The 27,181-nt window shown below is 53.3% G+C and overlaps 9 protein-coding genes across 9 annotated transcripts; 4 read left to right on the forward strand and 5 right to left on the reverse strand.

Annotated features, from left to right (window-relative positions):
- Positions 1-126: 126 nt before the first annotated feature.
- Positions 127-1,389, reverse strand: N0V89_011841 (uncharacterized protein; the record flags this gene model as incomplete). Its single annotated transcript, XM_056220567.1, has 1 exon — positions 127-1,389. The coding sequence occupies one exon, from the start codon at positions 1,387-1,389 to the stop codon at positions 127-129; it is 1,263 nt and encodes a 420-aa protein (XP_056065870.1).
- A 502-nt stretch (positions 1,390-1,891) lies between these two features.
- On the reverse strand, positions 1,892-5,914 carry CPA2 (carbamoyl-phosphate synthase (glutamine-hydrolyzing) cpa2; the record flags this gene model as incomplete). The annotated part of the gene is made up of 7 exons (XM_056220568.1): positions 1,892-1,999; positions 2,054-3,252; positions 3,304-3,455; positions 3,634-3,647; positions 3,776-3,949; positions 4,002-5,518; positions 5,572-5,914. The coding sequence occupies 7 exons, from the start codon at positions 5,912-5,914 to the stop codon at positions 1,892-1,894; spliced, it is 3,507 nt and encodes a 1,168-aa protein (XP_056065871.1).
- A 1,018-nt stretch (positions 5,915-6,932) lies between these two features.
- On the reverse strand, positions 6,933-7,825 carry lcl3 (putative endonuclease lcl3; the record flags this gene model as incomplete). Its single annotated transcript, XM_056220569.1, has 2 exons — positions 6,933-7,379; positions 7,448-7,825. The coding sequence occupies 2 exons, from the start codon at positions 7,823-7,825 to the stop codon at positions 6,933-6,935; spliced, it is 825 nt and encodes a 274-aa protein (XP_056065872.1).
- Positions 7,826-9,333: 1,508 nt separating this feature from the next.
- On the forward strand, positions 9,334-12,762 carry N0V89_011844 (uncharacterized protein; the record flags this gene model as incomplete). The annotated part of the gene is made up of 2 exons (XM_056220570.1): positions 9,334-11,586; positions 11,644-12,762. 2 exons carry the CDS (start codon positions 9,334-9,336, stop codon positions 12,760-12,762), a joined length of 3,372 nt encoding a protein of 1,123 aa, XP_056065873.1.
- Positions 12,763-13,770: 1,008 nt separating this feature from the next.
- Positions 13,771-16,181, forward strand: N0V89_011845 (uncharacterized protein; the record flags this gene model as incomplete). The annotated part of the gene is made up of 3 exons (XM_056220571.1): positions 13,771-13,806; positions 13,870-14,014; positions 14,065-16,181. The coding sequence occupies 3 exons, from the start codon at positions 13,771-13,773 to the stop codon at positions 16,179-16,181; spliced, it is 2,298 nt and encodes a 765-aa protein (XP_056065874.1).
- Positions 16,182-16,782: 601 nt separating this feature from the next.
- Positions 16,783-19,664, reverse strand: dus2 (tRNA-dihydrouridine synthase 2; the record flags this gene model as incomplete). Its single annotated transcript, XM_056220572.1, has 6 exons — positions 16,783-17,945; positions 17,999-18,203; positions 18,573-18,790; positions 18,837-19,259; positions 19,308-19,549; positions 19,603-19,664. The coding sequence occupies 6 exons, from the start codon at positions 19,662-19,664 to the stop codon at positions 16,783-16,785; spliced, it is 2,313 nt and encodes a 770-aa protein (XP_056065875.1).
- Positions 19,665-19,968: 304 nt separating this feature from the next.
- On the forward strand, positions 19,969-22,925 carry DIP2_3 (beta transducin; the record flags this gene model as incomplete). Its single annotated transcript, XM_056220573.1, has 2 exons — positions 19,969-19,985; positions 20,036-22,925. The coding sequence occupies 2 exons, from the start codon at positions 19,969-19,971 to the stop codon at positions 22,923-22,925; spliced, it is 2,907 nt and encodes a 968-aa protein (XP_056065876.1).
- A 644-nt stretch (positions 22,926-23,569) lies between these two features.
- On the reverse strand, positions 23,570-24,545 carry tfs1 (transcription elongation factor TFIIS; the record flags this gene model as incomplete). The annotated part of the gene is made up of 2 exons (XM_056220574.1): positions 23,570-23,997; positions 24,050-24,545. The coding sequence occupies 2 exons, from the start codon at positions 24,543-24,545 to the stop codon at positions 23,570-23,572; spliced, it is 924 nt and encodes a 307-aa protein (XP_056065877.1).
- Positions 24,546-24,903: 358 nt separating this feature from the next.
- N0V89_011849 (uncharacterized protein) lies at positions 24,904-25,560 on the forward strand (the record flags this gene model as incomplete). Its single annotated transcript, XM_056220575.1, has 3 exons — positions 24,904-25,038; positions 25,095-25,301; positions 25,360-25,560. 3 exons carry the CDS (start codon positions 24,904-24,906, stop codon positions 25,558-25,560), a joined length of 543 nt encoding a protein of 180 aa, XP_056065878.1.
- Between the last annotated feature and the right edge of the window lie 1,621 nt (positions 25,561-27,181).

Below are 27,181 nucleotides of genomic sequence, written 5' to 3' on the forward strand. Positions count from 1 at the left end.
TATCTACGTGCTCGCTCATGATATACTTCCCCCGCTCGCTGCCAGTCAGATCTTACATTACACCCTGCTCAAAGGATATTGCCTTGTATGGCCAGGTCTTGCTCTTTATTCCGATCCGTCTCCCATTCATGCATCGCCACCAGGTAGCTTAGCGACCCTCTCCTCTATTTTTTTAACCCAGTCACCGACCGTATGCATGTTACTCTGCATTGCAGTCTCACACTTCTTCACGTCTTCCTCCGCTTCCTGTATCGACTGTTCCCATTTCTTAATCTCTGCCTCTTGCTGCGACTGGCGGTTTTCCAGCTCAGTAAGCACATCATCTGCCGCCCATGCACTTGTATGCACAAGCCTCAGCGTCCGTATTCGTTCCAGCATCATAGGCAGGACCGGCGAGAGCTTGTCGATGGAAGGTAACGTTCCATAGAGAGCATTGATCTTCGCTTCTTGCTCGGGATTGGGTGACTCTCCGTCGCGAGAGACTTCTGTACGCAGTTCTTTCAGTTGCTCTGCGTCTGCGATCATCTTCTTGATCTGGGCGCCTGCTGCCTCTAGACTGCCCTGGCTCGCTTCGCCCACCAGCCCAATCGTCTGCTCGATCTTCTCCAACGTCGTGAATACTGGGAAAGGCGCTTTGTCTCCGATTTCGGGCATGGTACTCCCATCCAGTCCCAGACTAGTCTCCAACTTTGATAACCTGTCGTCGAATTGTTTCGCCTGATCGAGCACGAACTCAAGTTGGCCTCTTTGTACCTGGGAGCCGGGGAGCGGCGGCTGATTCGCGATAGCTTTGGTAATTCGATTGGAAGGTTCGAACGGAGCATAGTTGTTGAATTTCTCAATCGTTCGGTCGAGTTGCGGTTCTGCGCCTCGGACGCCGCCTCGTCGCATAGCGTATATAGTGTCCACCTTATCGGATATGAATTCCATGATTTCTTTGGGATCTCTCTCCTCAACTTTGCTCTTGTCCCCTGATTTGAGTCGCTCCTGGTATTCGCCCTCTAGCTCCTGCATTTCCTGCTTCAACCGCATGAGCTTTCGCTCAAAAGATTCCTTCTCTTCATCACTGTCGTCCCCCAGTATTTCGCCTCTCCGCCGCGCCCACGTTGATGTGCGGTACGAGCGTCGCTGTGCGCTGATGTTGTCCGAGAAATCTACACCATTTGCGTCTATTCTTGAGGGTTGGAAGCGACTCCGTGCTTGGTCCGTTTGCAGGTGCTCGTGTCGTACGGCCGAAGACTCAGGGTCATCGTCGTCCTCGGAATCGGAAACGGCGGTGGACGCTGGGATGGTACTCACATCTTCGGCGAGTTCGGGCGTCTCGTAGACATCGGGGGCTGTGTCAATCCCTGGGAGACTGTCGTATTTTACTTTCGAAACTTCCGCCATGTCGAGAGTGCCGGAGTGAGCTTTATGGCGGGGTGTGTATGTGTTCTAGGGAGGGGGCTCTCTAGTTCCAAATTAATCGTCTGGGGAGACGCGAAGCGCGCCTGCCCTAAACGGTCCGTGCACTACTCTCATAGCCGCCATAGCTGCTGATAAAAGACTTGGTGTCGATTATGTATGCAAATTTAATGTGGCATATGTTACGTTTTTGAAAACTCGCAAAGAGATGAGAAGGTGATAAAATTCCAATTACCATACTAAGATACACCTCGCAAATTCGCACGAACCTGAAGACCAACCTTATCAGATACAGCGTACACTGATACCAAAGACGCCTTCAAATGAACAGACGCAACCGTGGCCGGAGCGCTATATACACGAACATATTCTCCGACATGGCTCCCCCTCCTTTGACTCTGTACTGAAATCTCCATCAGAGTGGTATCAAATCTTCGACTCCTCACTATCCTATATTCTCCTGCATTCTGCTGGGTGGTAGGGTTGTCTACAATGGCCGGCCACCGACGAAGTCACTCCATGGTCGGACCTCGCTGGGGATGCCCTCTGGCTTGGGTAGCTTCTCCTTCATGCATTGCGCGAAGAGGACAGCGGTCTGGCAAGCTGTTAGTTTCTGTATGCTCGAGCATGGATAATTGAATCAGCTTACCTTAGGCTCCATGAACAGCGGCACGCCAAAGTCGACTGCGTTCCTCCTCATGACGTAGTCCTCGTCGACCAGGGAACTGGCCCTGTACTTGGCCAAGTTGAACACACCCTTGATGTCGTACTTCTGGAACACCTCACGGAGCGCCCTCTTATCCTCCTTGGGAAATTCGATAACCTCTACGGTGACGCCCTCGGTATTGTCCTCGAGTAGCTTCTTGACGTCGTTGTTCGCAGCGTAGAACTTGTAGCCGAGGTGGTGGATGTATTTTGCGATCTGTACGAGGTAGCCGGACGTGATGTCTCCACCGAACAGCAGACCCTCACCCGGAACCGGGAGACGGAAGTTCATGGTCGACTGAGCGGAGGCCCAGTAAGCTTCGATAAGATCCTTTCCGAAGCAGGCCATCTCACCAGTTGAAGCCATCTCGACACCGACGTATGGGTCAGCGCCAGCCAACCTAGTCCATGAGAATTGTGGAACCTTCGTAGCGACGTAGTCACGCTTGACGGCCATCAAGTCCGTAGGCTCAGGAACGTCGCGACCGACGAGAGCCTTGGTAGCCACGTCAATGAAGTTGGTGCCGAGAACCTTGCTGACGAAGGGGAAGGATCGAGAAGCACGGAGGTTGCACTCGATAACCTTGAGCTTAGGCTCCTCGCCCTCAACGTCTTGCTTGATGATCTGCATGTTGAAGGGACCGGTGATGTTCCATGCCTTGGCGACCTTGTCTGCAATTTCCCTGACACGCTCCTTGATCCGATCATCGAGGTTGACAGGGGGAAGAACCAGCGTCGCGTCACCTGAGTGGACACCAGCGTTCTCGACGTGTTCACTGACAGCATGTACCAGAACCTTGCCATTGGAAGCAACAGCATCGCAGTCAATTTCTTCCGCACCGTCGATGTACTGGGTGATAACAACGGGGTGGTCAGGGGAGACATTAGACGCGGCAGTCAGCTTCTCCTGAAGCTCACCCTCGCTGCGGATGACAGTCATAGCGGCACCAGAAAGGACGTAAGAAGGACGGACGAGCACGGGGTATCCAACGCTTTCAACAAACTTCTTGGCGTCTTCATAGGAGTTGAGCTCCTTCCAGGCCGGCTGATCCACGCCTATTGAGTCCAGGATGGAGGAGAACTTGTGACGGTCCTCGGCCTTGTCGATATCGGCAGGATCAGTACCTAGTACTTTCGCCTTGCCTTAAAAGAAGTCAGCTACCATCTGTTCTTCAGGTTTGGGAATGTACGTACCATCTTCTTGGAGCTTGAGGGCAATGTTCTGGGGCAGTTGGCCTCCGACAGAAACGACAACACCGCTGGCGGTCTCCAACTCGTAGATATCCATGACACGCTCGTAGCTAAGTTCTTCAAAGTACAGCTTGTCGGCAACATCGAAATCGGTCCTGTGAAACATTAGCATACCCTACAATATGCAGGGGATGACAGAAAATGCAGTCAAGCGGTGGATCAGCTCATCACGGGTGATAGAGCGCAGTGTACATGTCAAGATACTAGCTGCTTCTGCATTGTGCACCCTGGGGTAACACAGTGCCTTATGCGACAACGGGAGGGTATGCTTACGAGTAGGTCTCGGGCTAGGTGACCATGTTAGCATGAATCAGAATGATAGAAGAAATTGCTCAAGATTTTGAAAGTTTCGGTTTCTGTATAGCCCATCCTGGGGTAACACAGAGCACTCGAAATCTTGAAGGATGAAACTTACGTTGTAGTTGATCATGACAGTCTTCTTGCCAAGTGCATTCAACGAGCGGGTAGCGTTGACAGCACACCAATCGAACTCGACGGAGCTACCAATACGGTATACACCGCTACCGAGCACTAGAATACCATGGTCATCGAAGGTCACATCGTGCGAAGAGGCGTTGTAGGTCGTGTACTAGATGGGCAGTCAGAATGAAACAATCCAGTTAAGATAGGGGAGCACGTACTAAATAATTGGTCGCCGCGGGGAACTCAGCAGCAAGAGTATCGATCCTCTTCACCCATGGCTTGATACCGAAGCTCTTCCTGCGGGCGCGGACTTCGTTCTCGGTGCTGTTGACAGCCTTGGCGATCTGCTTGTCGGAGAAACCGAGCTTCTTGGCCTTGAGGATGATCTCCTTCTTCAGGCCGAAGAGGCTGCCAATCTCCTCAAGCTCCTGAGTGCACTCCACAATGTTCATCAGCTTGTGGAGGAACCACTTGTCGATTTTGGTCAGCTCGTGAATCCTGTCGACAGAGTAACCCTCGTGGAACATAGCCTGGCCAACTGCGAGCCATCGGCGGTCGGTAGGGTTCGCGAGTTCATCGTCGAGGTTCTCGCCGTATTTTTCTGCCTGGAAACCGAGGAACTTGGGGTCGACCTGTCGGCAAGCCTTCTGGAAAGACTCCTCGAAGGTACGTCCAATAGCCATAACCTCTCCGACAGACTTCATTGAACTGCCAATGTCGCGCTTGACGTTCTGGAACTTGGCCAGATCCCACCTAGGCATCTTCGTGACCACATAGTCGAGACTGGGTTCGAAGTTGGCGGTCGTCGTCTTCGTGACTGCGTTGGGGAGTTCGGGCAGGGTGTGGCCAAGACCAATCTTCGCAGCAGTGTAGGCCAAAGGATATCCGGTCGCTTTGGAAGCCAGGGCGGATGAACGAGAAAGACGAGCGTTGACCTCAATAACCCTGTAGTCCAGACCATCGGGCTGCAGGCAGTACTGGACGTTGCATTCACCCACTACACCCAAGTGGCGCACAATCTTGATAGAGGCAGACCGAAGCATGTGGTACTCCTCGTCGCTGAACGTTTGACTGGGGGAAACGACGATACTGTCACCTGTGTGTACTCCTAGAGGGTCGAAGTTCTCCATGTTGCAGACCGTGATGCAGTTATCCGCCGCATCGCGGACCACCTCGTACTCGGCCTCCTTCCAGCCCTTGAGCGATTTCTCGACCAAGATCTGAGGAGACAGAGAAAGAGAACGAGCAGACAAGTTCCTGAGCTCATCTGCGTTATTCGCAAAGCCAGAACCAAGACCACCAAGCGCATACGCAGCGCGCACAATGATGGGGTATCCGACCTTCTCAGCAGCATCGAGAGCTTCCTCGACCGAGTTGACAGCGATGGACTTGGCGATGGGAATATCGATCTCGTCTAGGGCACGTGCGAACAAGTCACGGTCCTCACTGGTCTCGAGCGTCTTGATGGTTGTTCCCAAGACTTTGACGCCATACTTCTCGAAGATGCCCTTCTTGTTCATTTGCACTCCCAAGTTCAAGGCAGTCTGACCACCGAAGCTGAGGAAGATACCGTCTGGCTTCTCCTTCTGGATCACATATTCGACGTATTCGGGGGTAACAGGCAGGTAGTAAATTTCATCGGCGAGCACGTGCGACGTTTGGATAGTCGCAATGTTGGGGTTGACGAGCACGGATTGAACGCCCGCTTCTTTGAGAGCCTTCAGAGCCTGCGAGCCTTTGCGAGGAATTAGTATTCATCAATTAGCTATTGTGATTTTCATGTCATACCAGAGTAGTCAAACTCTCCCGCCTGCCCAATGCTAAGACCTCCACTGCCGATGACTAGGACTTTCTTGACATCGACGAGGTCACGAGCTCCAGCAATCGCGCCGCTGTTCAGGTAGGCTTGCGCATTTGGTGCCTCTTGTGTCTGGTTCCATGTTGCATGGATCTTGGTGAATGCTCGCAGCTGCTGTCGGTATGCGCTCGTTGAGTCATTGGACGGCCTGAGGGAAGCCAGAGGCCTGGAGGCCCGCGAGACGAAAGATCGCGAGGTCGCCGGAGATGCAAGCGCGCGGAATTGGCCTGAAAATGCTGGCGCGCGACGTGCCAGACGCCCGCAGAGAGCCATGGCAGGCAGGCAAGCACCAGCGAAGCTTGAAGCTTAAAGCTCTATTGAGGCCGCACGGAAGGAACAAAGGCAGCAGGTGCGCGGGCAATAGGCTGGTCCAAAGCCTCCTGGTGCAATTGAAAGTCGCTGGAGCTTGAGCTCTGTCGTGAAGAGTCAGAATGCACCTCCACGAGGTGCTCGTGAAATTTATTTTGCGGGGAGGATAGCTGTCGCGCGCTTTGCAGTGATTCGTTGAGCCCTGGAGCCGTCGGGCCGATGGCATGGGTCTGATAAGGGCATCTGGGGCTATCGAAGGCGGTCAGTGACTACGCCAGTTGCTCGACGCGCGCGAATATGATAATAAGTACCTGGTGTACTTCACGTTGATGTATCTTGAGCTATGTGTAGAAAAGGTAATTTTAGGATATTACAGCCACGAACAATCCGCATCACCGTATCGTACGATTTCTACGTTCGAACTCTACTTTGCGGAGGACCGATAACCGGCGCCGATGCGTGCTTGGGACGAAAAAAATCTAAACGGGTCTGAACCATCGTCACACTGCATGGGATTGGTCCAAGATTCTAGTCATTCACAGGCTTCATGCTACAGCTAGATCTACAATCCGTCACAAGCCGCGCGCAAATTTCGTCCCTCTGACTCAAACCGTGCGGACCACCAGCCCAAGCCTGCGGCAGCAGTGACTGTTGCTTGGGTCGTTCAGTCAAGTGTCTCACAGTCGTATCTGGTTAGATGCATCCTGAACATACATCACGTACGCAACTTAGATGCGAGGTCTTTACAAGTTTGGTAATACTATCCGAATAGCATATCCATGCTACTTGTTCAATATATGTTCAAGGCCCACACCCGGCAATATACATGTGCAGGTATCTTGGTACTCTATTTCTCCACGGCGGCCTTCTCCTTCGATTGCAAAATATACCGTTACGGTATATCAATCGGAACGAGCGCCAAGACCGCGGGTATCTCGCGCATATGACTGTACATTTCCATCCTCTGTCCCGGATACTGCCGTCACCCTGTCTTCTTCTGCTTCTCAGCTGCCGCATGCCTCTGTTTGTATTCCCTTGGCGTTTCTGCCTTCTTCGCAGTCTCGCCTCGTAATCGTCCAAGGAGGTTCGGCTTCGTCCACATGCCGACCTTTTGCTCTTCGGCCTTCTTCTGGGCGTCACGGTATTTTTGTTCGGACGTTCCAAACTCAGACCCTGTCTTCGCTTCATAGACAGTGGCTAGCCCATTCTTTAACATCTCTAGTCCGACGTCTTTGTTACGAAACCACCTGCGCACAGTGACCTGAGCCACAACCCTGTCGTACTGGTCGCGTCTGAATATGTGCACTCGAACACGTCGGTTATGAATATATGCTGTGAGCCAGTCTAGCGCTTCTTGAGAATATGGCTGTGCTTCTCTGCCCCAGTGAGCCAGTTCGGGTGCATCCACACCAGCAATGCGGACGTGTATCTATCATCGCATTAGTATGAGGGGACAAAAGGCAAGTGTTGTGGCGGATCTTGCAACGTGTAACATACAGTATTCTTTGCCAATCCTTCGCGCGTCGTGGGTACTTTCTTCCAGGGTAACCAGCCCCATCCAGCTACCCTCCCACCCGGTGTGTGGAACAGCCTGAAGTTGTCTGCATCACCGACACTGGTGACTTGACCGAACAGGCTTCTTCGTCGGAAGTAATTTGGCTTAATGTGGTTCACGCTTGGTATGCGGCGCAAGTAGGATTTGTAGAATCGTAGAGCTGCTACAGTGGAAGCTGTCAACGCAAGCGATGTGCCAATTGTCGCGGGATCAGTAAGCGCACTCGCCCAATCATCTGACTGGAGCTTTGCAATGCGGGCGGAGACATTGGTCTTCTTCTCGTCGTCATCATCGTCGCCGCCCGACCAGGGCCATGGCATCGTTGGGCCTGCGAGAATATATCGTCGCGGTTGTTTGTTTGTTGAAAAGTGGAGTCCCCGAGCTCCGCAAAGTTGGCGCGTGGAGCACTTGACGATATTGGCCCAAGCGCATCGGACCTCGGAGGTAGCGAGCAACAGATTGGATGTCTCGTCCAACCAGCCTTAATCATAAAATGGGTGCCGATGGAACAACAATTCACACAATCTTTAAAAGGATTTAAGAATTTGTATCGGTCTCTGAATTCTCACTGCAGCCATGATTCGAGCCATCAATAGCCAAGACTAAAAACTTCTCAGGCGGCGAGGCTACACTGTTAAAACCACTTCGCTGATAGACAGCGATTGTGCAATACTAGCTACATCAAGATTGAAGCAAGTTCACATATGATCTTGGTGTTCCTCCGAGTTTCAAGCATTTCTTGAGTGCAATCATGGAGTCCAAGCGCATCCGACTGGAATTCCGGTATCATATGCATCTACTGCCTTCGCAAGAAGCTGCGCGTACCGTGGGATACGTCAAGAGTTTATGAGGGTCTGACCGTCTAAGATGACCCGCATACCTTCGACAAGGTTTGTGTGGAGGCCGAATAGTGTCATTGTTACCCTTGGCGGATTCGCCGTTCGCTGCATGCGAAGCTGCCTATGGATCAACCGCACCAAGTCACAGAGTATTTTCGTCATCGGCGAAACGTTTCGTGATTCAATGATCCATACATGCTATAGCTGTCACCCCCATAGAGAGACGATCGGTTACTTCGATGAAAGGAGTTGAAATTTACCAAAGGCTTGATCTAATCAACATCAGCTTCGAGGTCTTTAGGTTTGGGCGGGGACATGATACCTTGGTGATATGATCACTCACCCGGATACAGGCAGAGTGAGCTGTAAGCGAGATGGTGTTGCCCTTCTATGTTACTCCACGATCGTGTAAAAGCAGTAGCACCTCTTTGTCCAGCTGTCTCAGCCTCATGCTTGTTATAGGTATCTGACTTCCAATTGTTCTTCGTCCTCTCGATGGTGTGATCATTCAGGAGATCATCCGATGTCGGGCGAGCGTGATATTACTGTTGTCTCTTTAGGGTGGGGCAAGCCCTCAGTGACCAGCTGCGGACTCATGGCGACCGCATTACTGCTTCAAGAGTTTAGCGAAGAACTGGAAGTGAATGTGATTACACTTCAGAGACGATTGCGACCCGAATGAAAACGGAGCAGGTCAGTGATAGGCAGATGGGTTGGGAGGTTCGAGGGCGCAGGGACCAGAGAACGGCTTTGCAAGGCCAAACACGGCTAGCGTGGAAGTTCGAATCTGAGAGCAAGCCATCGTCCTGCTCCCTCACCCATCGAACCACTCATCGTTCACAGAACCAAGACAGGAGATCCATGCTCCAACCAGCCGCACGGCGTGCCTCGGCCTTTCCTCCATTTTTCCACGCCGCTGTGCATAGGCCATTGTTGTCTTCGATCCAGCAGTGGCCACTATCAATTCATATGCCGTTTCATCAGCCACAATGTACTCTTCGCTCGCCGCCATGACCGATGCGGATGGGCTCGATGATAGTCACTATCTCTTCGGCGATGCACACAATGGTATTCTATCGATGCCGCTGACCCAAGATGGTGTGAAAGACGAAGACTCTACGGTCATGCCGGCGGCGCATGATAACCTCCACTATACCGAATCAACCACATCGTCCGTGCACCACGGGGATACACATGATATGTCTGAATCAAGCGGGAGCCATATCAATGGCAGAGATGAACGCGATAGTTCTGCGTCGAGTGGATATATCAACGGTCATGGCTACGATGGCACTCACGTCTCCACGTTACATCTTCACCATCCCCATCCGCTTCGAACATCAGAAACGAGCGATAGCGCAATGGACTTCCATCATAACAAGATCACAAAGGTGAATGGACAAGGCATGCATCCACACGTTAGGGGCTCGATACCGGACACAACTATGAATCAATCCAAGAATATCCCACGCACTCCAGTCTCAATGGCAGCGACCCCTCGATCCCTTAATGGAACACCGAAAGCCTCATCTACCCCTGAGCTTCCTCAGTCACAGGAACGTGACGGTATGCGTAAATCACGAACATATAGCCCAACCAAAAGCAAGGCTGCTGAGTTCAAAGCAAATAGCTCTATTCCGGCCGCGCTCTCTTGGGGGGAGTTCGGAAGGCAATGCATACTGGCAGCCGAAAGCTCACGACTCAATCCTTTTGCCCTTCATCCCGGAGAATACCAGCTATTACGGAACCACGTCACTCACGCGCAAGTTACCATCTACCTCAATATTCGCAATGCAATACTTCGCATATGGACTAAGAATCCAATGGTGTATGTGAGCTTGGAAGAAGCTGTTGGCTGCGCACGAGATAAACGTTACTTTAACCTAGCCAAGCTCGCATACGCATGGCTCATGCGGAACGGTTATATCAATTTCGGCTGCATCGAAGTGCCGAACACTGCTACCATCGCATCAAATACGAAAGTCAAACGAGGTGCAAGGCGGACAATCGTTGTTGTGGGTGCCGGCATGTCTGGTCTTGGATGCGCGCGGCATCTGGAAGCCCTGTTCGCTCAACTTGGCGATTTATGGGTCAATGAAGGCGAAAGACCTCCGAGAGTCATTGTACTAGAGGGTCGACCACGCATTGGGGGTCGCGTGTACTCACATCCATTTCTCAACCAAACCGGATCAACCCTACCACCTGGACATCGTTGTACTGCTGAGATGGGCGCGCAGATTGTCACCGGGTTCGAACACGGTAATCCGCTGAACGCCATTATACGCGGACAGTTAGGAATACCATATCATGCATTACGTGACAATACTATACTGTACGACTATGATGGTACAGTAGTGGAGAGAAGCCAAGACCTGCTGGTGGAGAAGTTATATAATGACGTTTTAGAACGCGCGAGCGTCTATCGTAACAAACCTGCAACTTTCCGCACGGTCGAAGGCGATCGGAACCTCATATTGTTCGGACGCGAACCGAGCGATAACGGCGAAGCAACCATTGCCGAACTCGAACACTCCGACGCGCCCTTACCTGCGCACGCAACGAACACAGCGTCAACGACAGAAGAAAAGCCATCGACTGGGGTTGAAAAGCTGGCAGGCCGAGCATATCAGCTCAGCGCAGGCTTCAACCCGAACATATCCGCCACACAAGCTATCAAGAACATGGGTTGGTCTGTAAAAGCTGATACACCAGTCGTCCAGTCTTTGGAACTGGATTCCATCGCCAAAGCATCTGCATACCCAACACTCGGACAGACGATGGATGAGGGTATCAAACAGTATCAGAAAGTACTAGATATACGACCGAGAGACCTCCGGCTTCTGAATTGGCATCATGCAAACCTAGAATACGCTAACGCCGCAAGCGTCAACCAGCTGAGCCTCAGTGGATGGGATCAGGATATCGGGAACGAGTTTGAGGGACAACACACCGAGATTATTGGAGGTTATCAGCAGGTGCCGCGCGGATTGTGGCAGTGCCCGACCAAACTAGACGTTCGCTTCAAAACGGTGCTAAAATCTGTGCACTACAATCTTGACGAAAGGCAGATTGGCAAAGCTGTGAGGGTCGAATGCACCAATGGCGAGATATTGGAGGCAGATCAACTCGTGCTCACAACCCCGCTTGGTGTCTTGAAGTCTGGCTCTATCACTTTCCAACCTCCGCTGCCGGACTGGAAGCAGGGAGTGATAGAACGCATGGGCTTCGGACTCCTCAATAAGGTATGTGCGGAAAGGAACGGTAACTGGACCTCGGGAATCTCTCTAACATGTGTTCAGGTTATTCTAGTATACGACCAGGCCTTCTGGGAACCCGATCGCGATATGTTTGGTCTATTGAACGAGGCAGAACACCAGGCAAGTCTCAATCCAGAAGACTATGCTCGACGCAGAGGTCGATATTACCTTTTCTGGAACTGTATCAAGACCAGCGGCAAGCCCACATTGGTCGCTCTCATGGCCGGAGAAGCAGCTCACTATGCGGAGGCAACTTCAAACGATCAACTCGTCAAGGAGGTCACAGATCGTCTGGACAAGATGTTCGCTCCCAGCCATGTACCACTTCCGACTGAGACGATCGTCACACGCTGGCGCAAGGATCCTTTTGCTCGCGGGAGTTATTCGTTCGTAGGACCACAGACACAAGCAGGCGACTATGATGTTATGGCCCGGCCTCATGGTCCGTTACACTTTGCTGGCGAAGCTACATGTGGCACACATCCTGCAACAGTGCACGGCGCGTACTTGTCTGGCTTACGCGCCGCCGCCGAAGTGATAGAGTCAATGGTCGGGCCTATCAAGGTTCCTAGCCCGCTCATAGAGAAGAAGGCGAAACCCGAACAACCGGTAGGCCATCCTACGTTGACGACAGAGTCAAAACGCAAAGTCGAGCAAGAATTGGTCGAACCACAGCCTAGAAAGCAGGATTCAAAGTACGACGAGGAGTACGAGGCTTCGATCATAGGAGAGATCCTCGAGAAGCTGGGTGAACGCCCCCTCAAGCCCGGACGCGCCGGCGTCAATCCTTTCCTGCTCTACACGAAGGACTACTGGTACATCTGTAAGAAAGAATGCGACGAGAAGAAAAGAGCGGCTACTGGCGATGCCCACGCGAAAGCTTCGAAGACGGAGATCCGCACTGCGCTCGGTCTCAGGTGGCGAACAGACAGTGAGGAGATCAAGAAGCCTTATTTGGACCAGACACAGAGCGCGAAAGATGACGCTGCAGCGAATGCAGCAACATTCAAGGATCGGGTAGCTAAATGGGACGAGGAGGCAGCACGTATCCGGCGGGACTATATCCAAGCCCATCCTCCAGCAGATGGCAGCGAAGACACGATCCTCAACGGCCGCACCGCGATCGAGCTCGGCGCAGCGAAGCGGCTGCGACGACTATAGACGACGAGTTTTACTTCTTCTAGTGTATTTGTTCGGCCGTTCACATTGCATTTTCGCGGGCGTCAAACATACCCAGGGCATCGGGTGTTGGGGGCTGACAATGTATTTTATCGAGCATATTCTTTTACGGCGCAAGGTTCTCCAGACATGCCACTTTGAGTCGGGCGGGCGGACTCAAGCGTGCATGCATGTCATGACGGTGTGACGTGCATCACGGTCCATAGTGCGAATGCGAGGGGCGCATTTGCCGCTTGCGCGTGAGAGGATGGCGTGGAAGCCGCCGCGTGTTGTTGTACTTGATGTAAAGCAATCGAGTCAGTGGTGCACAATAGGCGCACGTTGCGTGTGTGCCTTGTCGCGTGATGTGCGAGCCCTGAAGAAGCAAAAGGGCCGTTCGTGCTAGCCACGCCACATGCGTGCGATGCAGGCGTCTGGAGCTCTGCGCGGAGAGGGTGCATGAGTGGTGGAGTTTAGCCCTGGGCCCTCGATCCTCCTCCACATCCTGCGGCGGCGGGCCTTGCAAACGACGAAGCAAACGGCAGCCGTTTGTGCTGCGACGATCGGTGTGCTGGCGACAGTAGGGCTGCAGCAACGACGATGGCATCATGGCCCTCCCAGCGCGGTGCCTGGTGCCGGGTGCCGAGTGGGCTGCCGTCCAGGAAGCAGGAAGCGGAGTTAACCCACCGGAGGGCATCCACCCTTTGGGGTCGGGCTAGCTGCTAAACCAGAACCGCTACCCGTTCGCTTGGAATGTCGCGCTCCCCGGGGCGTATTCTTAGCCACGGACCAAACAGCCTTCTGGACTTCGCTCTGCCGCATGCCGTCTCTCCATCTTTCTCCATGATCGTGAAAAGCTGGCCACGCTTGGGACCTTCCCCAACGCTCCTTCCGTCCCACCACCAGCAGCACCTGCCGTAAACCCCCGCGTACAAGGCACGCTCGGCGCCTCGCCTCCACCTCCGCCCTCCACCCTCCACCCTCCGCCCACTGCTCAACCCCTACCCCGCCATGACTTCATTCTTTGGGCGGCTCAAGTCGGGGACTGTGAGTGACGCGCGCTCCTGCATGTGTGCGCCGTGGAACAATGGCTGATACTTTGCGCTGTAGGGTCCCGCCAGTCCAGCTTCAAGCGCGCCTCCAGCGAAGAAGGACCCGAATGCCCCACAGTTGACGCCTCTCGAGAAGCTGCTACAGGACGCGGGCCCTGTGCGCGCCGATGGCAGCGACAAGTTTTTTGGCTTCGAGAATGTGTGTAGATCTGTGCGCCCTGCTCCGCGACTTGGTTACTAATTGAGCCCACAGTTTGGAAGCACATGGTAATCGCACTCTGTCCAACCCCTCTGGCATGGCCAAACTCACACATTACCAGCTACTGCAATTCCATCGTGCAATGTCTCTACTACTCGGTACCTTTTCGAGAACAAGTCATCAACTTCCCTTCCAGATCCCCGCCAGAAGCTCTCGAAAGACCAGCATCAGGACCATTACCGCGGCTGAACACGAACCTTTCTCCCGACACAAATGCGCAGAACTCGACTCTCTCCCCGAAAGGGAGGAATTCCTTCTCTACACCCGCTACGGCTTCACCAAGAAAGTCCACAATCACGCCCGGCGGTACTGTGATCCCGGGCCAACCTCCCAAGCCAGAGGACAACAAAGATTCGCCCGAGTACAAAAAGAAGCAGGCATTGGCGGCGGGTCCGGTACTAAGCATGGACTATGAGAACTCCAAGGCCTACGGCATGTCGGAATCATTGTTCAGCGCGCTAAAGGACATATTTGAGGCAGTAATAGCTCACAGGTCGCACATCGGCGTGGTCAGCCCACACAAGTTCCTAGAGATTTTGCGGCGCGAGAACGAAATGTTCCGAACGCCGATGCACCAAGACGCGCATGAGTTCCTAAACTTGTTGCTAAACGAAGTGGTGGAAAATGTGGAGCACTTTTCGAAAACGCGGGTGCATGAGATAGAGGACAAGGATACTAACGCTGTCATACCCCAATCCAACGCCGTAGTAGACGCGACTGCCTCAAGCAACATCGGCTGGGTACACGAACTGTTCGAAGGCACGCTTACGTCCGAGACACGATGTTTGACCTGCGAAAACACTTCTCAGCGAGATGAGGCGTTCCTAGATTTGTCGGTGGACTTGGAGCAACATTCATCGGTAACGAGCTGCTTGCGGAAGTTTTCCGAAGAAGAAATGCTTTGCGAACGAAACAAATTCCACTGCGACAAGTGCGGTGGCTTGCAGGAGGCTGAAAAACGAATGAAGATCAAGAGACTCCCAAAGATCCTCGCCTTACATCTCAAGCGCTTCAAGTACACCGAAGACCTACAACGATTACAAAAGCTCTTCCATCGCGTTGTGTATCCATATTACCTCCGGTTGTTCAATACAACAGACGATGCGGAAGATCCCGATCGACTCTACGAGCTTTACGCCATAGTAGTCCACATTGGAGGTGGCCCGTATCACGGACACTATGTATCGATAATAAAGACACAGGATCGCGGTTGGCTTCTTTTTGACGATGAGATGGTGGAGCCGGTGGACAAGGCGTACGTGCGCCGCTTCTTTGGAGGCGAAGACCAGCTGGCATGCGCATACGTACTTTTCTACCAGGAGACAACAGAAGAGGCGATGATGAAGGAGCAGGAGGAGGAGAGCCTGGCAGCCGCAAAGCAGGCAGCAGAGGTTAACGTCGAGCCTGTCTCTGTCACGACGCCCAAGGCGAATGGCCATGGTCTCGCGAACGGCCACGGCATCATCCACAATCTCGCAACAACACCAACCGTAGAAAAGGACGATCAGTTCGCAAGTCTCGACCACGCTGCGACAGCACCACCTCTTCCCACATCCGACCACAATAACACCTTAGATCACATCACGACGAGCATACCAATACTAGGTAAGCGGCAAAGCAACTTAGCGTCCAAGAAAGAGAAGGCGGAAAAGGTCAAGGAAGAGAAGGAGCGCAAAGCCATGGAGAAAGAACTCGAAAAACAAGCCAAAGCCAAGCGCAAAGAACTCGAAATTCAGCGCCGAGACATGTACCGCAAGCAAGAGGACGACCTGCGAGCGGCCCTCGCCGCATCGCGCGACACAGCAACAGAAGAGTCCAAGAAACGCGGCACAGATAGCGGCACTGATACCCACGAAAAGGAGAAGCCCGCGAATGGGCTCGGCAGCATTAGCAAGGGCAGCGGCCTCAGCAGGTTCAGACATACTAGCATGAGTCTGAGACACAAGCCGAAGTTCTGGTCGGGAGGAAAAGAGGAGAAGAAGGACGAGCCGGAGATGCCAAGTACGCCGGGCGTGACAGAAGCGGAACAGACGCCGCATAGCACACCGGGAGAAAAGGAAAAGAAGAACAGGTTCAGTCTAGGACGGAAGAAGTCGACGTTCCATCTGTAGTAGTCGGTGATTCCCTCAGCGCTTCATTCCATTACCACATCACTCACATTCACGCATGCCCTTTTTCTAGGACTGCGTCTGTATCTACGTTTGGGCGGGGGGCGGAGATGGTTTTGTGTATAATCCCTACTGCACGGTGTACTTTGTGGTAGGGTTGTCTGCGTGCATGGAGCAGCGCTTGCATGGGCATACTTTTACGCGTTGGCATGGGCTGGCATTGCATTGCATTGCGTTGCGTTGCATTGCGATGTGGATAATGTTCATAGCAAGGACGGACGTTGGTCCGTTCGTTCGATGTGGAAATGATACACCGCGTACGATGTCAAGGTCGATCGATAAGCTTTCAATTGTGATGTGATGATATGGCCTCGTTGTATTGGAGAGCCACTATCATGGAGTGACATGGATTATATCAAATTCGAAGTTCTAGTCTACTTCCGCGAAAATGCTGTGTGAACCATTGATCTTCAAGTGATTGCTATGGGATAGGTCATTGAGTTCTCCGAACTCGTATAGTAAATAACAACCCATCATGTACGCCGCACGTCCCTACCCATGCTATGCAGAAACAGATTCCCTCCCCTTCACACTACTGAGATAACTATACGCTCAACGCCGCAGGAGCAGATGATTCCTGCGGCAGGACCGCGAGTTCTGCTGGCGCCTCGGGAAGTTTAACCCGTTTTGCTGCCTGGTCGTTCTCCGCGTCTGCTCTTCGCTTCTCTTTTTGCTCATGTGCCTGTTTCTTCTCATTTTCGGGCTTCGCCTCCTTCACTCTTGCTCTTTTTGAAGCCCTCGATTCCTGAGGTGGTATGCCCAAATGCTCGTCCACTGTTTTTGCGTCTTCAAGTAGATTATCCACATCCTGCAGGCCCAAAGCTTGGATGACATCTGCATAGCACTTGGCCTTGTTCATAGCCTGATAGCACTTGTCCTTTCCAGGTATCATCTGACCGAGCAAATACTTCGTGTTGCCCCAGCGGTTCTCGACCTGCAGCGCGAAACGCATGTACTCCGTGACCACCGTCTTCCACTGCGATCGCCACTCGTGCGGTCCTCCTTCTGCGTCTGGCCTGAAGCAGCTCGGGTTCTTCTCTGCTTCAGTCGCAATCATTCCGCCGTCGACGCCGAATTCCTCGGCAAGCTTGAGTGCTTCGGTTCTTGATGTTACATCGCCGTTCATCAAGCAGGCAACACCTGCTTCTCTGCAAATGTCGCCCACCATCTTCAGCTGATCTCTGATGGCCCTCTCCCTAGGCCGCATAGGTGTCGTACGGCAGTGCACGGTCAAGCCTGTGATGCCCGTCTTCACCAGTCTCTTCACCAACGCTTCTGTGTCCTCCTGCTTGTCCAAAATTCGAATCTTCACGCTAATCCCAATCTCAAACGGCTTGCCCACCTCTTCAACCAGGCTCGTCAGGATATTGCAAAGCAAGTCCGGAGTCTTGAGCAGCGCAGCACCCATTCCGCCAGCTGTTGAGAATGGCTTTGGACACCCAGAGTTCAGATCTATTCCAGCGACATCCGGCGCAACTAGCTTTGCGGCTTGAACAGCGAGCTCCGGGTTTGCGCTTCCAATTTGGTAGATGAGCTTGCCCTTCTCGAGCTCGGGGTGTATGCGGTATATGACGCTTTCGCGCATCTCAGGGTCGAGCGCAGGATTTCTCACTTTCGACGTAGGCAGGCGTGTGAATTCGATGGTAGAGGTGTGCGGGTTCACGTGGCGAGTGGTGCCTATGAGGGCGCGATCGATGGTTTCTGGGCCTTAAACCGTCGTTAGAAGAAGTCGAGAACAATTTTAGCCATATGCGACGTACCCCATACCAAGTCTGCGCCGTATTTCAGCGCCAGTAGCCGCGATGGCAATTCGCCTGAGCGCACCATGGGCGCAAGAACCACTTTTCCGCGGTAGTCAACGCCATTTCGGGGAATTGGGACGCGCTTTGGATCTGGAGAAGCCATAGCTCTTACGAAGTTGCGGAGAGAAGATCGTATCATAACATGCCGTGGTAATGGGAGGCGCTGCAAGCGAAGAGGGGTGAGAGGCAACCGGAGAGGCGCCAAAAAGTTCTGCCGGGATCGCCTTCACCGCCTTCCACGCTAGGAGATAGCGCTGGCAACCGCCCTGAGCTGCCGTGGCATACTGGAAGCAACAGCTAGAAAGAGGTGGTGAGTTTCAGGTGATGTTCTCTTTGATTCGCTATAAGGGTTTTGTTGACATCGCACTACCGACATTTACAGGCATCCATCCTCTTCCGTCCATGCGGTTCCATAATCGGAACCACATGAGCGTACACGGTGCTTCCTTGAATTCCCCAATCTAGATGCCACCCGATACAGACACGATTAAACTAAGTTCAAGCTACGAAAGGTATGCTCTCAAGATTGTACCTTGAACGTGCGTCCACTTGCAGTCTTGCGCTCCTTCTCCTCTGCCTCCGGTCGAGCGCGGCGCAAAACTTGCAGGAAGTCGGCTGTCCGCTTTCGCATTCTCGAGTGAATATAGGCCTTGGAAGCTTTAATGTGGTAGTGAAAGTAGTCGCGGAAGGTTTGGATATGTGAGATGACGTCTGCTCGTCGCTGGGCTGTGAGATGACGAGGGAATAGAACTGTCTCAATCAGTAACAACTCATATCAAGACACTCATGGACTGACCGAAGGTAATGTAGCCGATCTCAGCTGAACCAGAGTTGTCCACCCCCGGAATGCCTTGGAGCTCTAGCGGAGGATCGTTCCTAAACAGTACTTGCGGCGCATTCTGGATTGCTCTCCGTCGGGCGTCAACGAATTCTTGCAGGAAGACCTTGCCAAAGATTCTGTCCGTTTCTTCCCGGAATACAGTGGAGAAAATGACAGTAACCCTGTCGTGGCTGGCCTTGATGTAGATGGCTTCCTCTTCTCGGTAGTGGATCGCTCGCACTTCGCCGCCCTCCTTGACACCCTGTGGCGCTGACTCGGACGTGTATTTTGAAGCTTCCTCCTGTAGGTGCTGGAACTCGTCGAAAGCTTGCTCAAACGGTGCAGCCATAGCATTACGCTTGAGCAGTGATATGCTCTTGACCAGGTCATCCTTTCCTTCTGCATGACGTTAAACCCGAATTCAATACAGTCTGGGTCATAGCTTACCCTGGTCCTCCGGAAGGTTCTCAAGGTCTACCTCCACCGAAAAGTCGTAGCCCGTCTCTGGGGCCACGATGTAGGGACCATATTCGCGCTCTAGAACAGCCTGGGCACCGTATTGGACCAGCTCGGCGAAGCACTTGACATGTATGGAAACGAGGATCTTGGACTTGGTTTCGGGAGTGGAGATGTGGAATGTAACGCCGTCGAAGTCGGACACGACCTGGTCGATTGAGGTGGGTGCTCCGCTGCTACCTGTTAGCTAGCTATCCATAGGCTCCTTCGGTGGGGCATTGCGCACCCCGTGAATCGCTCTCTTAGCAGCGATTCAATGAGGACGTTCTGGTAGTCGAGGAGAAGCATGGCTGCCGGTGTCCCTATTCGTTGTTTGGGCGGTCGGTCTGGCGTAAGGCGGGGGAGCTGTGAATTGGCGCGGAGGTCGGAGGTGTGATGTTCGTCGAGTGGGCTGTGGCGCAGCTAGCGTGGCTGCACTTGTGGGGTTTTCGCCAAAAGTTCGAGCTTCCTCAGAAAAAGTTCACAGAACTCTCGAATCCAAGTGGCACATTCATTGGACGTCCAAGGTGATGCAGGACTGATATCGTGCGGTCGCCGATTTATTTCATTGTTCTTTCCCTCTTGATACCCCAGTTTCTTTCCCTCGCGCAACATGGTTAAGACGTATAAGTAAGTCGCTCTTTCCTGCGGAAGAGTAGAGCTGCAGCTAACAAGACCAGTAAATACGAGCAAACGGATGCTTTCGGTGTCGTCGCGACCGCTACCTCCAATATTGTATGGACCTCCGAAGGCCTCTCGCAACCTGGGTCCAGCCGATCCGCAGGCGCCGGCCGCGCATATGCAGCCGCAAATGAAGCAGTGCTGTGCTGGGACGTCAAGAAGGGCGAATTGCTGAGCACATGGCGCGATGCATCATGCACGGAACAAGTTACAGTAATCTGTCGGAGTACCGTGGACACAGACCTCTTCGCTGTGGGATACGCAGACGGAAGCATAAGAGTATGGGATTCCAGGACCGCAACGGTTGTGATAAGCTTCAATGGACACAAGTCGGCCGTTACTATGCTCGCCTTCGACCGATCAGGTGTACGCCTTGCCAGCGGTTCAAAAGACACTGACATTGTCGTCTGGGATTTGGTTTCTGAAGTCGGGCTGTTCAAGCTTCGAGGGCACAAGGGGGAAATTACTGGACTTCAATTTTTACACCCAACAAAGGCAGCGCAGGAAGATGAGGCGGATGGTGAAGATGCCGAGATGGACACAGACCAAGCATTCCTGCTCTCTACGAGCAAGGACGCTCTAATAAAGATCTGGGATGTGAACAGTCAGCATTGCATTGAAACACATGTGGCACAATCGAACGGGGAGTGCTGGGCGCTAGGAGTGTCTTTGGACGGTATCAGTTGCATGACTGCTGGGAACGATGGAGAACTGAGAATATGGACCATTGATCTTGCCGGTCTGGGGCAAGCGGCCTCATCCGTCGGTGAAGGTGCGGAACAGCGCTATTTACACGAGAGGGGCACCCTATATCGTCAGGGCAAGGACCGGCCACTTGGAATTGCCTACCACGCAAAGTCTGATTACATTGCTGTGCATGGCTCAGAAAGAGCCGTCGAACTATGGCGGATACGGAGTGAAAAGGAAGTTCAAAAAGCGCTGTCGAGAAAACGGAAGAGACTGCGGGAAAAGGCAAAGAGCGAAGCGAATGGTGAAGTGCCGGAAGCGGAAGAAGACGTAAGCCTGGCAGATGCAGCGATAGGAGACATTATCGTTCCATATGTCACCGTACGGATAACACCTGGTGGAGGTAAAGTCAGGTCGATCTCGTGGATGCAAGGCAGATCGAAAAAACTACAATTGTTGGTTGGGACCGACAGTAACCTTCTTGATGTATATGAGATACCACAGAAGTCAAAATCTAAGAGCGAAGAGGAGCCCGAATACAATCGGACATTGTCCGTCGAGCTCGGGGGTCACAGACAAGATATTCGCGCGTTAGCACTAAGCTCAGATGATCGCATGCTAGCTTCTGCTTCGAGCGGCAAGTCTGCGAATGGAGGACTCAAGATCTGGAATGTTCGAACACAAAACTGTCTTCGTACGCTGGAGTGTGGGAAGGCATTATGCGCGGCGTTCCTGCCAGGAGACAAAATTGTCGTAGTCGGCACCAAGGACGGCGACATTGAACTCTACGACATCGCAGCTTCGTCTCTGCTCGACAAAATTCCCGCACACGAAGGCACAGTCTGGACGTTACAAGTGCACCCCGACGGCAAGTCTCTCATCACCGGAGGCGCAGACAAGACTGTCAAGTTCTGGGACTTTGAGATCGTGCAGGAGGAAATTCCTGGCACAAAGCGCACAATGCCACGCCTCAAGCTCGTTCAGTCACGCATCCTGAAGGTGAACGACGACGTCCTCAACGTCCACTTCTCGCCGGACTCGCGCCTCCTCGCTGTCGCCACAATGGACAACACCGTCAAGGTCTTCTTCGTCGACTCGCTGAAGCTCTTTCTGAACCTCTATGGCCACAAGCTCCCTGTGCTAAACATGTCGATATCAAGCGACTCCAAACTAATCGCCACCTCCTCCGCCGACAAGAACATTCGCATATGGGGTCTCGACTTTGGAGACTGCCACAAAGCGCTCTTCGCCCACGAGGACTCCATCCTTAACGTCGCCTTCATACCGCACCCCGTACAAGCCGACGAGAAACACATTCTCTTCAGCGCCTCTAAAGACCGCGTTCTCAAGACCTGGGATGCCGACAAATTCGAGCAGATTCAGAAGCTGCGCGGCCACCATGGCGAGATCTGGGCTATGGCTATGAGCCGCACGGGCGACTTCGTTGTGACTGCTAGTCACGACAAGAGCATGCGCATCTGGACGCGGACCGGCGAGCCCATTTTCCTCGAAGAAGAGCGCGAGAAGGAACTCGAAGAGCTGTACGAAAACACGCTCGCGACCTCCCTCGAAGACGAAGACCCCTTGCTCAACGGCGCCGAAGCCCCCGAGGTCGGCGCCGCCTCCAAGCAAACAACCTCTACCCTCACCGCCGGCGAACGCATACAAGAAGCGCTCGACCTCGGCCTCGAAGACCTGCATCTCGTCCGCGCGTGGACCAAGCAGAAACAAACAAATCCTTCCCTCGCGCCACCCCAGCGGAACCCGCTCTTCCTCGCACTCAATAACGTCAGCGCCGAGCGCCACGTCCTCAACACGCTGTCCAAGATCCCCGCCGCCCAGCTGCACGACGCGCTCCTCGTGCTGCCCTTCTCCTCCCTCCCCGCACTCTTCACCTTCCTCTCCATCTGGGTGCAGCGACGGTGGAACGTCACACTCACCTGCCGCGTGCTGTTCTTCATGCTGAAGACGCACCAGCGGCAGATTGTTGCTTCGAGGGAACTCAAGAGCGTGCTGGAGAGTATGAGAAACGATCTGAGGAGGACGCTGGGCGGGGATAAGGACTTGATTGGGTTCAATGTGGCAGCTCTGCGGTTTGTGGGCGAAAGAGTGGACGAAAGGGGTATCGTGCGACTGGAGGACGTGGAGAAAGCGGAGGAGGGTGGGAGCAAGAAGAAAAGGGCTTTTGTGGATGTTGCCTGAGGTGTGGTTTCTTACTTTGCAATAGGGATTGATATGAGATTATTACATGAAACGTTGATGTTATGGCTGACGATGCTTGTTCACAGTTGTGTTTGCGTATGCTTGCATGATTGATATATGGCGGAAGTGCATAGTGCTTAGATCCTCGTAATCGTTACGACGGTGTGACAAAATATATAACTTCACCCTTGATAACATTGAGCGATCACTTGTCACATAGACTGGTCTCGCTGACATCGTTGCTTGGATTATAATGATCTGCCGGAAGTCCGAAATCACAAGCTCGGACGACCGTCAACTCCCAGCGGAGGCAAAGCTCGCCAGTGGAAGAAGCTGACACACCAGTACAATATACTACAACTCGCCTCCAAGCTCGACATAACCTATTTGGAAATAACATGTCAGTACCAGAGATCGGTGGCTGTCAGCGTCCGCCGCGTCAACTCCAAGTCTCTCGAGGAAGAAAAATACAAGATCCGAAGATCAATTAATTCAAGACGCCGCCCACATGCCCGGAATGCGCCAAGTCCCATGAAGCGCCCTGCTTCTGCGCCAGTCGCTGCACCCAATTCATTTTCAGAAAGAGGCTCGTATATCAAGCCCCCATACACCGCGCCCCAGCGGGCCCTGAAAAGATTTTCCATCTAAGAGAACTTCCATCGATTGCCGCAGTTCATGCACTCGCAGAAGGTCGTCATAGGCTCATCGGCACTTCTAGTCTGCGCTTGGCTGTAGCTGACCTGACGCTGCTTGCACTTTCCGCACTGGAACTCCTTGGAAATGGACTTTTCGACCTGGGCGACCATAGCATTGTTCATATTCTCTCGCTCTAGCTTCTTGTCGGCTTCCTTGCGTTCGTCCGACTTCATCTCCTCATGCGTCATTGTGGCAAAGCGCTTGGCGGATATCTCGCCGGATTGAACGCGCTTACGTAGGTGGACGGAGGACTTGTTCTTCAGGTTGGAGAAGAGCGACTTGATCTTTTGCTTGTAGGGATCATTCACGCGACTGCCGGCGCCATCGTACACGGCGTTTTCTACGGCGCGGGCACTCTTGAGGATATCTGCTGGAACTGCAGAAGTCGTTAGCATATGTTCGAATTGATTCACTTAGACAGTACGTACGCTCTTCGCTCATAAAAGCCAGACCGTCGTACATCAGCCTAACACAGTTATCCCGCTGCTCGTCACCTGTCACCTGATATTTGACACTGTCCGTCTTATGATTTCGCTTCGACGGATCAACGCCGTGCTTTGCCTTGCTAGGCGCAGGCGCAGGCGTAGGTGCGGGTGACGCAGTTTTCGAGGGAACAGGCGCTGGAGATGAAGTGCCATTTGAGGCGCCGGAAGGCTTCGGTCGGGCGGCGGATCCCTTGCTGTTCTTGACGTCTTCCCTCCACTTTGAGACCATGCGGGTGGCGAGCGATGCGACTGTTGGGTCGGCGTGTTGGCGCAGTTTGTTGACTGTGACACCGATTTTGGTCTGACGTAGCAAGTCCTCGGTCGGTCTGATACCATCCTTCAGCTCGTTCAGGAGCTTCAGAATCGATGCGCTAGGTTCCTTCTCTTCGATGGCCTTGCTGATCGCTTTGCCGCGAAGCGCAACTTCTTTGTGATCCATAATCATAAACGTTGAAGCCTGATGATGTGGGGCAGGGTGGTCGCGTGCAAACAGCGCAGGTCTGCGGCAGATGCAGGCTTATGTAGCGCAGGACGGGTTGATACAAACGAGCACACGCAGGTGACGGAGTCAAGGTTTGCAGGCAAGCGGGATCGTGTGGAAATCGAATAGTTGTGGAAGCTGTAGATACAGCAGCACGGAGCCACTGTTGGTCCAAGCTTCGTTGGTTCGTTGGGACTGGAACCTCAGTTGAAGTCGCGACTGCCAGAGAAACATTGACAAACACCCAGCGACCGCGACAGCCTCATTCGAAACACTTTGGACCTCTACCACAAACAATCTCGAATAAAAGGACACAATGGCGGAAAATGCGCCTCCCACATCTGCCAGCAACCCGCAGCCTGATGCTTCGCGCGGCATGCCCTACTACGAGCGACTACGACGCGACCTACGGGAATCCCTCCAAAAAAAGCGCGCCATAGATCACAACCTGGTACATAGCATCTAATACCAGCAGCGTGCCTTCATATACTTACTTGGATTGTATAGGAGCAACTCGAAGCAACCATCCTCCGCGTCGAAACGCAGTACCTCGAGGAGACGAGCGCCGGAAACATCATAAAAGGTTTCGACAACTACATCAAGGGCGCGGCCACCGTATCCACCACCAGCTCAACAGGCACGGCAACTCGACGGAAAGCTCAGATCAGCGATGCGGACAGGATATTCAGCCGGAGCTCCAGCGCCTTCGTGAGGGTAAGTGACGGCCTCTCCTACGTTGTCCCGGCCAGAAGTGACTCATGCTCGATATTAGGAATCCTCGACTCCTGGTTCGAACCAGACGACGCCCTCACACGGCCAGACGCCGACGTCTTCCTTCCCCACACGCGAGTCGAGCCAGCCTACGTCCAACGGAGCGAGCAGGAACGGTGGCAGCAAGAAGAAAAAGGCGCCCGACGACGACGACCCCAAGTCTGCAAAGCGGCACAAAATCACGTACAGCCTCGACGGCTAGGGACGGCGAGGCGTAGCTGATTGACCCTCAACAGCATCCAGAAAGTAGAGCATCGGCATAGAGGAGCCCCAAGTGCTTCCATTGACCGGTCCGCCGAATTCGTTTGCTTTTAGCAGAGGCGTTGGCGTTGTTTATTTCCTCGGAGTTCCGCGATTGAGATACCACATCTAGCATCCTTAGAAGGGAGATTCTTGGTAGAAAGCATTACGCGTCCCAGCGTTGGTTTCTGTTTCATATTCGAAGCGAAGGGCACCGCGTACGGTAGAGTACTCCATATTCGAAGCGAGCGGGAAAGCGTACCAGAGTACATACAGTACACGGTAGAGTACTCCACATAGACCTTCATCCCACACGTGCCAATGGCGTTGAGATGCGGTGTTGGCGAGCTGCACGCGAGATAAGATCGACTCCACTATGGCGGGGTATAATTGTCACAGCATCTCGATGCGAGATAAAGTTGGCAGTCCGGTGCAATGCGCCCCGTTTTTTCGAAGGTGGGGTCTCAGCGTCTTGGAAGACTTATTTTGAGGTCGACTGGTGGGATTATTTGAGTTGGAGAGCGTGCATGAAGCGCGGGTGGGTGGGTTGTCTTGTCAGGTGTGTGGGCGGTGGGGGTGTTTACGCGTGCCCCTCCACACGCTCCACTCCACGTGAAAGTGGAAGTCTAGGGCAAAGTTACCAGCAACTTGATTTGCTTAGTGCAACGCATTGCTGTGCTACATTTGATTTGCCTCACTTCATGTACTGCACTGCACTGCACTGCACATTCACGTGAAGACGTGAAGAGGATACCTCCTGGCGTCGAAGTACCGAGTACATGAATCCGCGATCCAATCAACCCCCTCTCTTCCAGAAGCATCACGCTCGCTTCCACACGCCATGCACGCCCATGTGCCTCCGCCAGGACGGCAGGCTGCGTTACGAAGATTATTCAGGGTCCGATATTGCGCAGGTCGTCAAGCTGAGACGCCGGGCGCATGCAAGCGGCAGCCGGTGAGGAAGGTACGTGCGGATGCGCTGGCTGAGCCAACGAAGCGCGCATGCGAGACGAGACGAACCAAAGGAGTTGGGAGTCGGACCCCCGTAACGGTATCGCAACTTCGCATCCTCGCATATTGCAGCATGAGCATTGATGAGGCAGCTGAATTGGATGACGGTGCCGTTGTACTGTAAACGAGGTGGCGAGGTGGGCTGCTCGGGGATCTGATTGCATCCCTCTTGCCTGAATATACTACTGTTTGTATTTGAGTATTATGGACATGAATGGGCATTGTATAGTGAGCGTGGAGAGGAGTGGCAAAAGCGGCGGAGCGCACTGCGTATTCGTGGTTGAAAGCGCGGTGAAGCGATGACAGCATCGGTGCATCGTCATATCTCGCACAGCAGCCAGCCTTCCGCCGCCTGAATCAGGGACCCCGCCATGGCTGCTAATAGCAGGGCGCCGTTGGCTTACATGGCTCCTTAGGCCCGCCGACAGATGCACTGCGGTCCGACATGCAGGTCGGTGTACCTCGAGGGTTAAGCAGTCGCACGGGGACAAACGTAAGCGCGCGCAAGCCCTTCCCGAAAAAGTTGCGCTGTGATGCTGTGCAAGGCGAGCCGACGTAGTGCGTAAGACGCG

Source organism: Didymosphaeria variabile (genome assembly GCF_027946475.1).
Source record: "Didymosphaeria variabile strain IMI 356815 chromosome Unknown scaffold_9, whole genome shotgun sequence".
NCBI lineage: Eukaryota > Fungi > Ascomycota > Dothideomycetes > Pleosporales > Didymosphaeriaceae > Didymosphaeria > Didymosphaeria variabile.